The sequence below is a fragment of the Ursus maritimus genome, unplaced genomic scaffold, assembly GCF_017311325.1.
Source record: "Ursus maritimus isolate PB19 unplaced genomic scaffold, ASM1731132v1 scaffold_9, whole genome shotgun sequence".
NCBI lineage: Eukaryota > Metazoa > Chordata > Mammalia > Carnivora > Ursidae > Ursus > Ursus maritimus.
The window spans coordinates 79357163-79368670 of record NW_024427107.1 but is presented as its reverse complement, the minus strand read 5'-3'; the positions used below and the strand labels follow the sequence as shown (position 1 = coordinate 79368670).

Below are 11508 nucleotides of genomic sequence, written 5' to 3'. Positions count from 1 at the left end.
ACATTCTTCCAGGAAGCCCCCAACCACCTCAAAGCTAAGGCCTTGCTAGAGGGTAAAGCAACCTTAACTTGACAATGGTGAGGCCTCCGGTATCCTGTGCGTCGTCTTTAACATATGAAAGTATTTTCTCAACCTCCCTGTTTCCTGACCTCCCCCAACCCCGTAGCCTAGAATCAGCCACCCTCACAACCTGGGGCAGCAGCTCTTCCTGCCCCCGGGCCCTGTCCCCTGCTTTAAATAAACCACTATTTTGCACCAAAGACTCTCAAGAATTCCTTCTAGGTCGTCGGCTCCGGACTCCGCCCCACCGAACCAAGCCGATAGTCCACCACCACATCAGTAGCACCGGGTGCAGAAGCGCCGGAATGTCCTTTCTCCGTTATCATCAGCGTCATCAGCGGTCAGTGTTACGCTTTGTAGAGGAAACTTGGAAATTTCACTCCCTGGGTTAAATTTAGTAAACTGTGTTTTTACCAGGAAATACTCCGTTTCCTCTACCTTTTCAACCTTATTCCATAGAGGCATGCAGTGAACCTCCTGGGACAGTTAACTTTGTCGAAGCGTGATTTACCTACAGTCCAAAAGCCCCTTGTTAAGTGGACAGTTCAGTGAGTTCTGACGAGTTTATACACCATCTCCCGATTCAGAGCAGCTTCCTCAGGTGGTGACCGGTGAGTGCCCGGCTGCCCTCCCGAGGCCCCCAGAGCCCGGCCGGCCAGGCAGGAGCCTGCGTGAGCGCGCCCCGCGCCCCCCTCCCCTGCGCTGCGGGTCCTCGCCCCCCACGCTGCGTTTGCGCTGCCTCCTCCTTCCTCATTTCAGTCCTGCCCGCCACGATTGGTGAGTCTGGTGGCTCCGTGGATCTTCTCTATTTCAGTCTGGTTTCCAGGCGCTAGATCTCAGCACCCCTCCTCTCCCGTAAGGCCTCAGTTTACCTTTTTCTCAAAGTGCCACTTTCATGTTAAAATGTAATTTTGCACTGATCTTTGTTCCTGGTCGTTTAAGGAATTAAGGAACCCTGCTCTAACTTTTTCGACGGATACCCTGAGGGAAGTGCCAGAGCTTAGTTTGCAAATATTTGGGATTTTCAAGTTTGTCTTCTTTGTATTTCCATTTAATCTACAGGGGTATGGTCAGAGAGCACGGCCCATGGAATAATTTCTTGCTAAATGCTAAAATCTGGACACTGAAGACAAATTGAGGACGTGGGCGGCTGCGGTCAGGCTCAGCGGGCAGGCCGTGGCCAGGTGGCCGGCGGGGTGGGGGCGACAAGGGACAGGGTCCTGCAGGGAACACTGGACGCGTGGATTCTCTTGCATGCGAAGTGGGTGTGCGACCTAATTCACAGTCCTATACCGCAGACGTGGCAGTCTCAGAACAGGGATGTTGGGGCTACTTTCCAGGCTAAGGGGTGGAGAAGCAACACCGGGACGCCCTCCCCGCCGGCTTTTCCATTCTAGAACCACAACCCGCACAGGCTCTGCAGTGCCTCCTGAGAGCGTCTCCTCACGCAGGGCGTCTGGGCAGAGACCCCCAAGCTCCACCAGGTGTGGTCAAGGCCTACCCCCGGGCAGGGACTCCCCCGGCGACGCCCTGCACACGGCACCAAGGACTGGCATGGAGAACACGAGAAAGTGTGGACCCTGAGTCACCCAATCCGCTTTATAGTTGGCGTTAAGGTAATGCACAATAGGACAATTAGAAGGGGGTGGGGTGGGAGAAGGGGAAGGCAGGGCATGACCCAGAATGCAGATGAGCCGCGGGCGGACAAACCCCCGACATCACCAGAAGCTCGGGGGGCTCTTATCAGGATCTGAGTTTTCTAGCAGTGAGTGTGAAAGAGACCTCAGTCCCCAAAGAGTCAAAATAAGACTCTTGGAACTAATAAATGAGTAGAGCCATGTCCGCAGACGCACGGCCTTCCTGCTGCCCTACAGTCGTCCCATGTGGCTTGGTGTCGCCGAGGGGGGTGGGGGCGGAGACAGGGTGTCACCTGGCATTTGGGGACTTGGGAAGCAGAGCAGCCGGGTAGGACCCGTGGAGGCCCCGCAGGAGGGCCCCCTCTTCGCTGCGCCGGTGCCCCTGCTGCCGCCCCACGTGCCAGCCTCACTAAGCATCTGTCACCACTCCTGGTAATCTCCCCACTGCTCCTAGGTGCTTCCCTTACTCATTCTTTAGTGACTCCGGTGCCCATTTATTCAGCAAAGGTTCAGATTTCCAGCTGACAGGCTGCCCTGAGCGCTTGCAATCCTTGGTCCCCTGTCCAGAGGAGGGACCAGAGTGCCCAGTTCCCAAGATGCTCATTTACATGGAGAGAGAAGCAGAATGGGCTGGGACAGCGGGCCATGGGCGCGCAGGGCACGGTGGCCCCTGACCCAGACCCCACACGTCCTTCCTAGGTAAGTGCAGCTCCGAAGGCAGACCCCCAGCCCTTTGCGCCAGCGGTCACCTCCCCTCTGCGCCGGCTCTCCGGCTGGCCCGAAGCCCAGAGACTCCTGACGCCCCAACACGCCAGGGTCCCTGAGTGGGGAGATTCAGACAGATGGTGACAGGCCGGGCTGGACAGCCTGGGTTCTGAGCTGAGGTTTAAACTCAGATTCAAAACTCACAAGCACAGGGAAGGGGAGGTCCTTCTCCACGCCCGGGGATCCTGGGGCATCATATCTGAGCTCTCAGCTTAACTCCAGCGGCCTCCAGAGTGGGTTAGGGCCCAGGGTTGTTCTGAACTTGGAAAGGCCCTGGGGCATCAAGGGGCAGCCAGGTCCAGCTGAGTCCATGGGGGAAGTGATGAGTCGAGTCGTTGGAGATTGGGTGAGGTGTGCCATGGAAGGCCGGTATAAGGACCTAGAGCCAGGCCCCTGCGGACCCTGGCGGGGAGGTGTGAAGATCCCAGGGCGGGGGAGAAGTGCGAAGATAGGGTGGGGGGTGGGGAGGAGCTGGAGGTGCGTGAGGGTGGAGGTGTGCAGACTTGGGCTCAGGCAGCCCAAGGAGATGGGAGTGGCCAGCAGCACTCTGCGTTCCGGGGGACGTGCTGCCCGTTGATGCTGCCCTTGCCTGCAGACTCTCCTCTTCCTCTTCGTCCCCACACAGCGGCCTGCTCTCAGCCCCATTCTCCAGGACATCCCGTGGGCACCCCAGCTCAGCCTGGACAGTCCTGAGCTTGTCACCGGTTTGACCTGTCCCAACCTGCTCCTCACCTCTGCTGACACCTGGGCGACCATCCCCTTGGCCAGGCAGGGGGCTGTCCCGGGCCCCTCCAGCCCTTCTGTCAGCCCTCACTCTCTCCAACCCAGCTGCCCACCAGACATGGCTCCACTGTCCAGCCGTCCCCTCCCAGCATCTCTGCATCCCAGTACCTTCCATGGGCACTAGCCACAGGCCCCAGACCCTCACCCTCCCGTGTCTCCCCCACATTCACGCAGTGGCCTTCTGGCCTCCTGCTTACCCAGTGCTAGGCCCAGAACCCAGGGGCATCCCCATGCTCGGCTGGCCCGGCTGGACGGTTTTGTCCAGATCTGACCACTCCTGTCACGGGTGATGGACAACCACACAGGTCTGTAGAGAGGTGGGCTGGAGGGGTGAGGTCCTGGCCTGGAAGCAGCTGAAGGAGCAGGACCACAGAGGAGTCAGATCATGAGTTTATTGTCTCTGGGAGTGATGGTCATGGTCTCAACGCACAGGTGGACACCCACAGCCTGACTCTGCCTGGGCCCTACGGGCAGAGGGGACGGGCCAGGGGGAAGGGGGGCTGGCCCAGTCCAAGCCAGGGCAAGTCAGAGCCGGAGGCCAGGCTGCTGCCACCCTCTGGCCTTGCCCAGGCTCTTCCTGCCCCCGCTGGGACCCTGAACAGTGTACTTGGGGTGAGCTAACTTATCCAGGGAGCCATTGCCCCGTACTGGGGATGCCCTTTCTCTTCCGGGTGGACTGGGCTACCTTCTCTGGGCTGTTGAACAAAGGGCCCCTGCGGGAGATGGGAGAAGTGGCCAGGTCTGGGACAGAGGCAATGGCATCCTTTCCACCACCTCAGAGTGGGAAGGTCCCACCCAGTGTCTTGAAAAGGACGGGGGCAGGGCTGAGGCAGGACGTGGGAGGATATAGTGGGTCTGCCGGCCCAGGAGGAAGGTGCTCACAGCAGGACCCAGAGGAGGCCCGCTGCGAGCAGGAATCCCCTTCCAAGGGCCCAGGGACCCTGCTGAATGGTGGGTGCCCTGTTGCAGAGATTTCCAGAACAGCACCGCCGGATGATCCTGCCTAGTATCCTGGGTCCCAGTGTCCACTCATAGTTCATGTTGGTGTTGGGACACCTGGGAGCACAGCGCTTGCTGAGAGAAAGTGTCGCCTTTGATTCTGCAAAAGAGAGGAGGTGGCAGGTGGCCGCCAGCCTGCAGGAGGGAGGGCGGGTGGTCACAGGAAGAGGCATGGGGGAGGGGAGGCGGTGCTTCCTACGTGAGCGGCAAAAACCAGAACTTAACCTGAGAATCAGGGAATTGTGGGCCCCGCAAGGGCAGTGGGAACATGGCTCCCCACGGTCACTTTCGTGGTCACAACAAAATCAGGGTTCAGGGCTGCTGGCCCTGGTGGGGGCTTTTCCCTGGAGACACACGTGGCCTGGACCACTCTGGCCCGCCCAGAAGCCTGCAAGTCTTGGGGATGTGGGGTGGAGCAGAGTGGACAGAGGCTGGACATGGCTGTCCCCTCTGCTCGCTCAGTCCCGGGCTCAGCGCTGTCCTCCGACTGCCCATTTAAGGGTGGGGCAGAAGCCTCTGAAGGGAACATCAGAAGAAAGGAAAACACTCAAAACGACCCAAATTGTAGAAGAGAAGACCCTCCCCCTTCGGTGCACGTCCTGCCCCTCGGCTGGCTGTGTGGGTTGTGCCGTTATATTATTATCGTGCTGACTTATACCAGGTTGCATCAGGTGCTGATCATGTTATCAGGGCAGCTCGCAGGCCGCTGGTGCTGCTTGCTCGGGGGTTCCTGAAGGTGGGCAAGAGGCCGGCCTCCTCCTCCCCCCAGCCCCCAGCGCCCTCTCCCCAGCCCTCAGGGTGGAGATCTGGGGGCAAAGGCCAAGGCGCAGGCTAGGGGCCCCTGAAGAGATTCCAGACCACGTCAGATCCCTGCAGGGAGGGCCACCAATATGCGCCCCCCCAGACCCTCAGGCCGCACACCCGGAAACAGAAGCCCTGGGTGGAGCCCCGGCTAAGGAGACTGCAGCGGGAAAAGCCCGCGGGGGCGGAGATTCGAACAACCCTCAGTCACAGCACTGATGTCCGCGGCATCAGCACTTCCCCCCCACCCCAAGAAGGAACGGCCAGGCCTGGGAGAGGCGCAGCCTCGGGAAGGGCGCTCAGGGCCGCCCCCAGGTGGCAGACACGCAGAGGAGGGGCGGCGCCTCCCTCCGCGTTCAATTCCGCCCTGAAAGGACAGGTGGAGGTGGAGAGTGACCCGCGGCCGGGGCTGGCCGGGCCCCCCGCCCCGCAGGGTCCCCCCGCCGGCCCAGCGTGTGGGTCAAACGGGCCTGCGCGCCGCACGCGCGCGCACTGGACCGGCTCGTCTCCTGGAAGCCCGACTGTGCAGCAGGGATCTTCTTGCATCCTGACGGGGAAACCAGGCAACAAGACTCCCCGAGGTTCATTGTGCGGAGCCGGTTCGGGGAAGGACGCTCCAGCCAGGCCCGGAGGCCTTGAAGCCGCGCGGAGGGGCCGGCCGCGTGGACGTGGGCAGGCCCGCAGGGACCTGGGACCCTCTGGCCAGAATCCACAGCCGTGATCGTGCTTTCTCAGAACAGATGGGTCTGTCCACGTCGTTCTGTCTGGATATTTTTATAATTTTATAAAAGAGCATTTCTAGTGCTTTGCTCTGTGACATTTCAGTGGGGAATGTGTTCACGGTCCACTTTAGAATCTCCTCTAAGGCTTGTTTTTAAAGTCAAGTCTTATTACTTAAGCCCCACAGCAGCCAGGCGGGGGTGAGGCGTGGTGGGCAGCAGTGGGCAGCCAGGTGTCCTGGGCCAGCGCCTTGCCCGGCCGACCTTCCCCTGCGCAGTCAGCGGTCTGGACGACCGGCTCTCCCTCTTGCCCGGCCGACCTTCCCCTGCGCAGTCAGCGGTCTGGACGACCGGCCCTCCCTCTACGTTCAGTTACACCGGAGCCTCTGCCCTGTGGACAGTTTCTGGCGGAGCAGCACTTAAGAACCGGGGCTTCGGAAAGTGAACAATTCGGAATGTGTGCGTGCTCCCCGGGCGTCCAGGGTTAGGGGAAAGCTGCGGGGCTGTGGACCGGTGGCGGTCAGGACGCCCCGCACCCTCCCGGGCCCGCCGCCGGACTCACTGCGTAGAAGGACCACAGTGTTGGACACGCAGACCCGGTCGCTGGGGTCGCACACGGTGGGCGTGCACAGCGCCTGGCTGGCCGCTTTGAAACACTGGTAACAGCTCAAGTTGACACCTGCGGGGCAGCCAGGGGGCGGCGGTGGAGAGGGCTGCTCACGCGGCCTGCGAGCCCCGCGCCGCCCGCGCCCGCCCCTACCTGGCTCTTTCTTGCCGCCAGCAAACTCCGCAGACATCAGCAAAGCGCACAGGACTGGAACCAGCCCCTCCATGGCGCCAGAGCTCAGCCTGAGGGTGGGGTGGAGCAGAGAAGGAGGAGTGCCGGAGTGCCCCATGCCCCCGGCGGCAGGCTCCCTCCCCTCCCCTCGACCCCATCTCCCCCAACCCGCGTCCGCGGTGCCCCACGATCCCGGTTCTCTCCGGATGCTACTAGCAGCCACCAGCCACCTCCGCCGCTGAGCAGGAGGACGGACTGCGTCTCCGTCCTGGGTCCCTCCCCTGGGTGGCTCAGCCCCAGCCTCTGCTTGCTTCCTTCTAGTCCTGTAACAGAGGGCGCCGAGCAGGGCCCCATTCTCACCGCAGGACCCTTCCAACGGGTCGGGTGTCAGAGGTCGAGGAGAGAGGTGGAGGCTGGGGGTGGGGAGGGGAGCGGGAGGAGGGATGCTCGGCCCTGGAGAACAGACTTGGACACCGCCGTCCAGGGGAAACACTGACAACCAGGCTGGGAGCGGGAATCCAGGAGTGGAGGGAAGGGAGGAGGGGAAGGGGAGGGGTGATCAGATCACAGGCTCCGAATCTTTACAATCTTCTCATTCTTCATAGAGTGCTGTGAAGGCTGGTCTGGAAGGCAGAGAAGGGAGGACGGCCTGTGAGTTCCTGGAGCATCCTGGAGCCCGGATGGCCTGCAGGGCTGCTGTGTCTGCTGACCGCTGGGCCCCATCCCCCCAGGGCCAGGGACCGTGCTGTCCTCAGGACCCTGGAAAGCCCTGGGGCCCTGCAGACGTTCTGGAGCCTGTGAGAGCCCAGCGGGGTGGACAGGCTCTTCCCTGGTGTCACACATGTGTGCCCCGGGCCGAGCGGGGGCTTTGGGGACTGAGGTCTTCGGCCTAGGACAGGCTGTCTCGCACAGGTGTCCTTCTCCCAGCTGACTCTCATTGAGACGCCCCCTCCTTGGGGACGATCTGGACCCAGTGCGGAGGGTGGCTCTTCCCATTGCCCGCACAGCCCCAGAGCCTGCCCACCCAGCGCATCTTCCCAGGCCCCAACACTCCTGCTCCCTTTGTTCCGGCCGGTTATCCTTGTTTTCAAGAGCCTTTGACCCGAACTGTGTTCTCCATGGGTCCTGGGTTCCCCGGGACCTGTTCTTCCTGGAGCCAGCTTTAAAGAAACAAAATTCACTGCCACTTGAGAAAGCCTGCTAACACTGACTCGCAGGGGTGGGTCTGGACCAGGCACAAGGACCCGCGTTCCAGAAGGCCCGGGAGGGGGAGATGGCCTCCACTCTGAATGCGGGGGGGCGGGGGCGGTTTACAGGCCTGGAGCAGCTGCAGGTCAGTGGAGGGACAGTGACCAAGAGGAGCCAGCAGGGGTGGGGGCGGTCAGGCTGAACCCCCCTCCCAGGATTCCTGCTGAAGGCAGGCCAGGTGGTCAGACCTCGCCTGGGGGGAGGGGATGAGGAAACCAATCAGACGTGGAGGGCTTCAGGGGTGGAGGGTGGGGGCTTTTGCTAAAACGATGTCACAGGAGGGTGCAGGTGGGCCCCTGGGAAGTTTCCGGAGCCTGACTAGAATTTGGTCAAGCAGGGAATCTGTCACCATACAGTCTGGCGCTGAGGAAGCTGCATGGAGGAATGCTGCCCTCTCCTCTGAGCCCCTCCCACCCTGTCTCCCCAGGCTGCCCCCCAAAGGCACAGCACCCCCTGCCCAGGGGCCCCCCGCTGGGTGTCAGGTGGTCACAGCTTTTCACACCTTGTCCTGTCAGTAAAGTCTTTCCCAGGTGGTTTTCTTCCTCTTTTCCTCCTGGCCCTTTATCCCCTGAACGCCACCCTTCTGAGCGCCCGCCAAGTAGGGCGGGTGTGGGCTTGGGTCAGAGTCTGCCTGGACCATGCAAGCCCAACTCCCTGCCCTCGGGAGTCCAGCAGGAGGCGAGGGGGCAGAAAGAGAAGGGGTGTCTGCGAGGTGGAAAGTGCTGGGGAAGGGCCGCCCCTGGCCCCCACAGTGACTGCTGTCCTCCCCTGCCCCCACCAGTGGCCACTGGGCTCTTGGGGCCTCCGTGCCTGCCCCAGACCGCCACGCAGCCCCCTCCCCACCGCGGCCCAGCCTCTCAGTAATGGCTGCCAGCAGAGAATATACCAGTCATGAGTGACATCTCCCCTCCGGTCCACTCAGGGGACCAACCAGGGCCGTCCTCCTCCCTGCCTTGTGGGGGGCAAGTCCTAGGGACTCCACCTGGCCAGGTGCAGCCCCAGTGAGCCTCAGGTCCTGCCCTCCTTCTGTTCAGCCTCTCCCGGCCTAGAGGGGCCTCGAGGCGATGGAAGAAGTCTTGGGGCCGGGGAGTCCATTCATTGTCCTGGGGTGGGGGCGGGTGGGTCTCTCCAGGGAGGAGTGAGGCAAGTTCCCCGGAGCAGGGCTGACTGCCTGGTGTCCTGGCCACAGCAGACAGGGATGTTCTTGGGCCACACCGTCGTCAGCACCTGTGAGCAGGGAGTGGCCAAGTCGAGGGCGGCCACCGCTTCTTGGTTGCTGGGCAAGACACCTCTGCGGGCACGGTGGACACAATTGCTGAATGTCCAGCTGCCCTCCTGGCCTCCTTTCTGATCTCATCGGGAAAGAGTTTCTGGGAAGCCGCAGTCGGTGGGGTACGTGAGGAGGGAGAAGGCTCCGAAGGGTCAGGGAAGAGCCAGATGGCCAGCCTGTGGTCAGCAGGACCTTTTAGGGGACCTCAGTTACTAGTCCCCTTGCTTCCCCGCAGGGATGTAGGGAGCACAGGGAGCCCTGTTGGGAGGGAGGGCGGGGGAGGGCCCCGTTGCCCAGACCTCTTGGCTTTCAGAAATCAAGAGCTAGAGTGAAGCCTATGTCCCTTGGGTATCCACAGGATCCGTTCGATCCTGGCTGCCTTGGCGCTCTCTCCAGGTTCACCCCCGTGTGTTCCGCTGGCCGGGCCACAGCCCCTGGGCCCTCCACGACTCTGCTTGGTTCCTGTTCAGGTTCCAGTCACAGCCGTGGGGTGCAGCCAAGCCATGCATCCAGCCCAGTCCCAGGGCAGGCGAGGGGCTTCCCGGGTCCGTTCTCCCCCAGGCCACAGTGGTGAGCGCGCATGCTAATGGACACGTAGGGGGCAGGCTGAGGCAGCTGACAGGAGGGGGCAAGATAACCCTAGTGGGACCCCATGTCTGGAGCAGCGGTTGGGGTCAACGCACCAGGCCCCTGAAAAGGGCTTCCCAGCTGACCCTTCGTTCAGCTGTGTGCACTGCTTTCCAGTGACGGACGCTGCAGTCTGCACGCGGAGGCCCCTTCGCTGCTGTCTGAAGACGCCAGTAGACCGGCCACCAGGCACTTCCCTAAACCCATTTTAAACCATGAAGCAGTTCAGGGCCTTGGGCTAACCAACTCCNCTTTCCCTAATAATACTTTTGTCCCCCTTGTATCCAACCTTGCCAGACTAAAGTTCTGGATGAAAATGGGGAATAATTTTTTTTAGTGCGAAGTTTTGACTACCCAACAGGATACGCAGATGCCAGCAGCCAACAGAGACCCTGAGACCAGGGGAGGCGTGGGCCCAGGGGATGCTTGCCATCTTGGTTCTCCAGACTGGTTCCGGAAAGCTTTCTCCACCCCCTAAACAAAACAAAGTAAAGCAAAACAAAGATAGAGTCTTCTGGGTGCTGCATTTCAAGTGATAGTGAGTGGACAGTGATCCTTGGGTTCACCGACAGGGCAGAGGGAGCCTGAGCTCCTGGCCGTCGTGCACAAAAACCCTCCCGATGCCGCCCAGCCCTGTGTGGGGGGGGTGTCTGATGTCATGGACGCACAACCGCTCACAGCTGGCCACCCTGAAGTACCGAGACCCAGGGCTGCACGTAACCCACCGAACTGGACGGGAGACCCCAGGACAGGAGGCCACGTCGGGGTCCTGTTATCCTCATGGAGGTCCTGACGTCACAAACTGCCTCCAGGGGGAGCTTGGGTGCCACATGGGATTGTGTGTCTTACACGTGCCCTGACTGTCGAGACGCTGCCCCAACCCCGCCAGCCTCCAGGTGAGCTTCGGGGTACCCGCTGGGGCTGTGCTGGGCCGGACCTGCCACCAGGTAAAGAAGACTCCGCCAACATTGGGAGGAAGCTCCAGGAGCAGGCCCTCTGGGCCGTGAGGATGTCTCCCTGGCTTGGAGACGGTTGGGACTCACAGTCACATCCTCGTGGCCTGGGCCCACTGCCGCCTCAGACTCCGTGCTGGCTGTGATCACAGCCCCTCAAGCCCCATCCAGTCGGGTCCACGACGGGAGAGCCTGGGATGCACACTCAGGTCCTCGAAGACCAAGGTGTGCGGCTGAGCACTCGAGCTCCTGGTCAAACCCCATGTGCGCGTGGAGCCCGACCACAGGCAGTTACGAGGGCTCCCGGCGCGGGCCTCTCGGGGCTCAGCCTGTGTGCCCCGCAGCCCTGGGGTTCGCGCTCCCGCACACTCATTCACACACCCAGCCCAGGCGCACTCTGATTCCTCACGGCAGGGCCAGGGGCACCTGGAAGACAGCTCCACCATGACCCCGCACTTTTCCACCCCCCGCCCCGCCCTGACCCCCAGGGCCTCAAAACCCGCCAGAGCCTCATCAAGGAGGCTGGCCCACAGAGGACACCGGGACAGGGCGGTCGGCAGCTTCTCTGTTTTAGCCGCAGCTCATGCCGTCCAGCAGGAGGGAAGGAGGCCCCACGCCTTGCAGTGTGGCTCTTGCTTCCATCAGCTCCGTGGGCCGCGCCACACTCTCCGCCGCTCGGCTGGGCTCCCGGCAGCTCCCGCGCGCTCCGCTCTAACGGGGGCTAGGGTGATGCTTCCGGGCTCTGGGCAGGAAGGTCACCTCAGTCCTGCACCCCGGCCTTCTTGAAATGTCTGGGGACCCCCTTGGCCCCCTCACACCTTGCTCGAGGGAATGGAAATGGTACAGCCACTCCGGAAATAGTTTGGAA

General features: G+C 61.9%; 1 protein-coding gene across 4 annotated transcripts; it reads right to left on the bottom strand.

Annotated features, from left to right (window-relative positions):
• Nucleotides 1-3624: 3624 nt before the first annotated feature.
• LY6L (lymphocyte antigen 6 family member L) lies at nt 3625-6753 on the bottom strand. 4 transcript variants are annotated; one of them, XM_040625815.1, is made up of 4 exons: nt 6525-6753; nt 6327-6443; nt 4470-4760; nt 4208-4344 (listed from the first exon to the last, which is right to left on the bottom strand). In XM_040625815.1, the coding sequence occupies exons 1-3, from the start codon at nt 6658-6660 to the stop codon at nt 4477-4479; spliced, it is 537 nt and encodes a 178-aa protein (XP_040481749.1). In that variant the 5' UTR covers nt 6661-6753; the 3' UTR covers nt 4208-4344; nt 4470-4476. The 4 variants fall into 4 exon arrangements, with proteins under 4 accessions (XP_008708278.2, XP_040481748.1, XP_040481749.1 ...); XM_008710056.2 differs by lacking the exon at nt 4470-4760 and having other exon boundaries at nt 3625-4344; XM_040625813.1 differs by having other exon boundaries at nt 6327-6753.
• Between the last annotated feature and the right edge of the window lie 4755 nt (nt 6754-11508).

Bases quoted from the DNA above. Each gene is read 5' to 3' on its own strand.
- LY6L (XM_040625813.1), bottom strand. From the start codon at position 6,660: ATGGGGCACTCCGGCACTCCTCCTTCTCTGCTCCACCCCACCCTCAGG. The intron at 4,761-6,326 runs GTGAGTCCGGCG...TGTTCCCTTCAG, and splicing joins CACTGTGGTCCTTCTACGCA to AGGCTTCTGCCCCACCCTTA.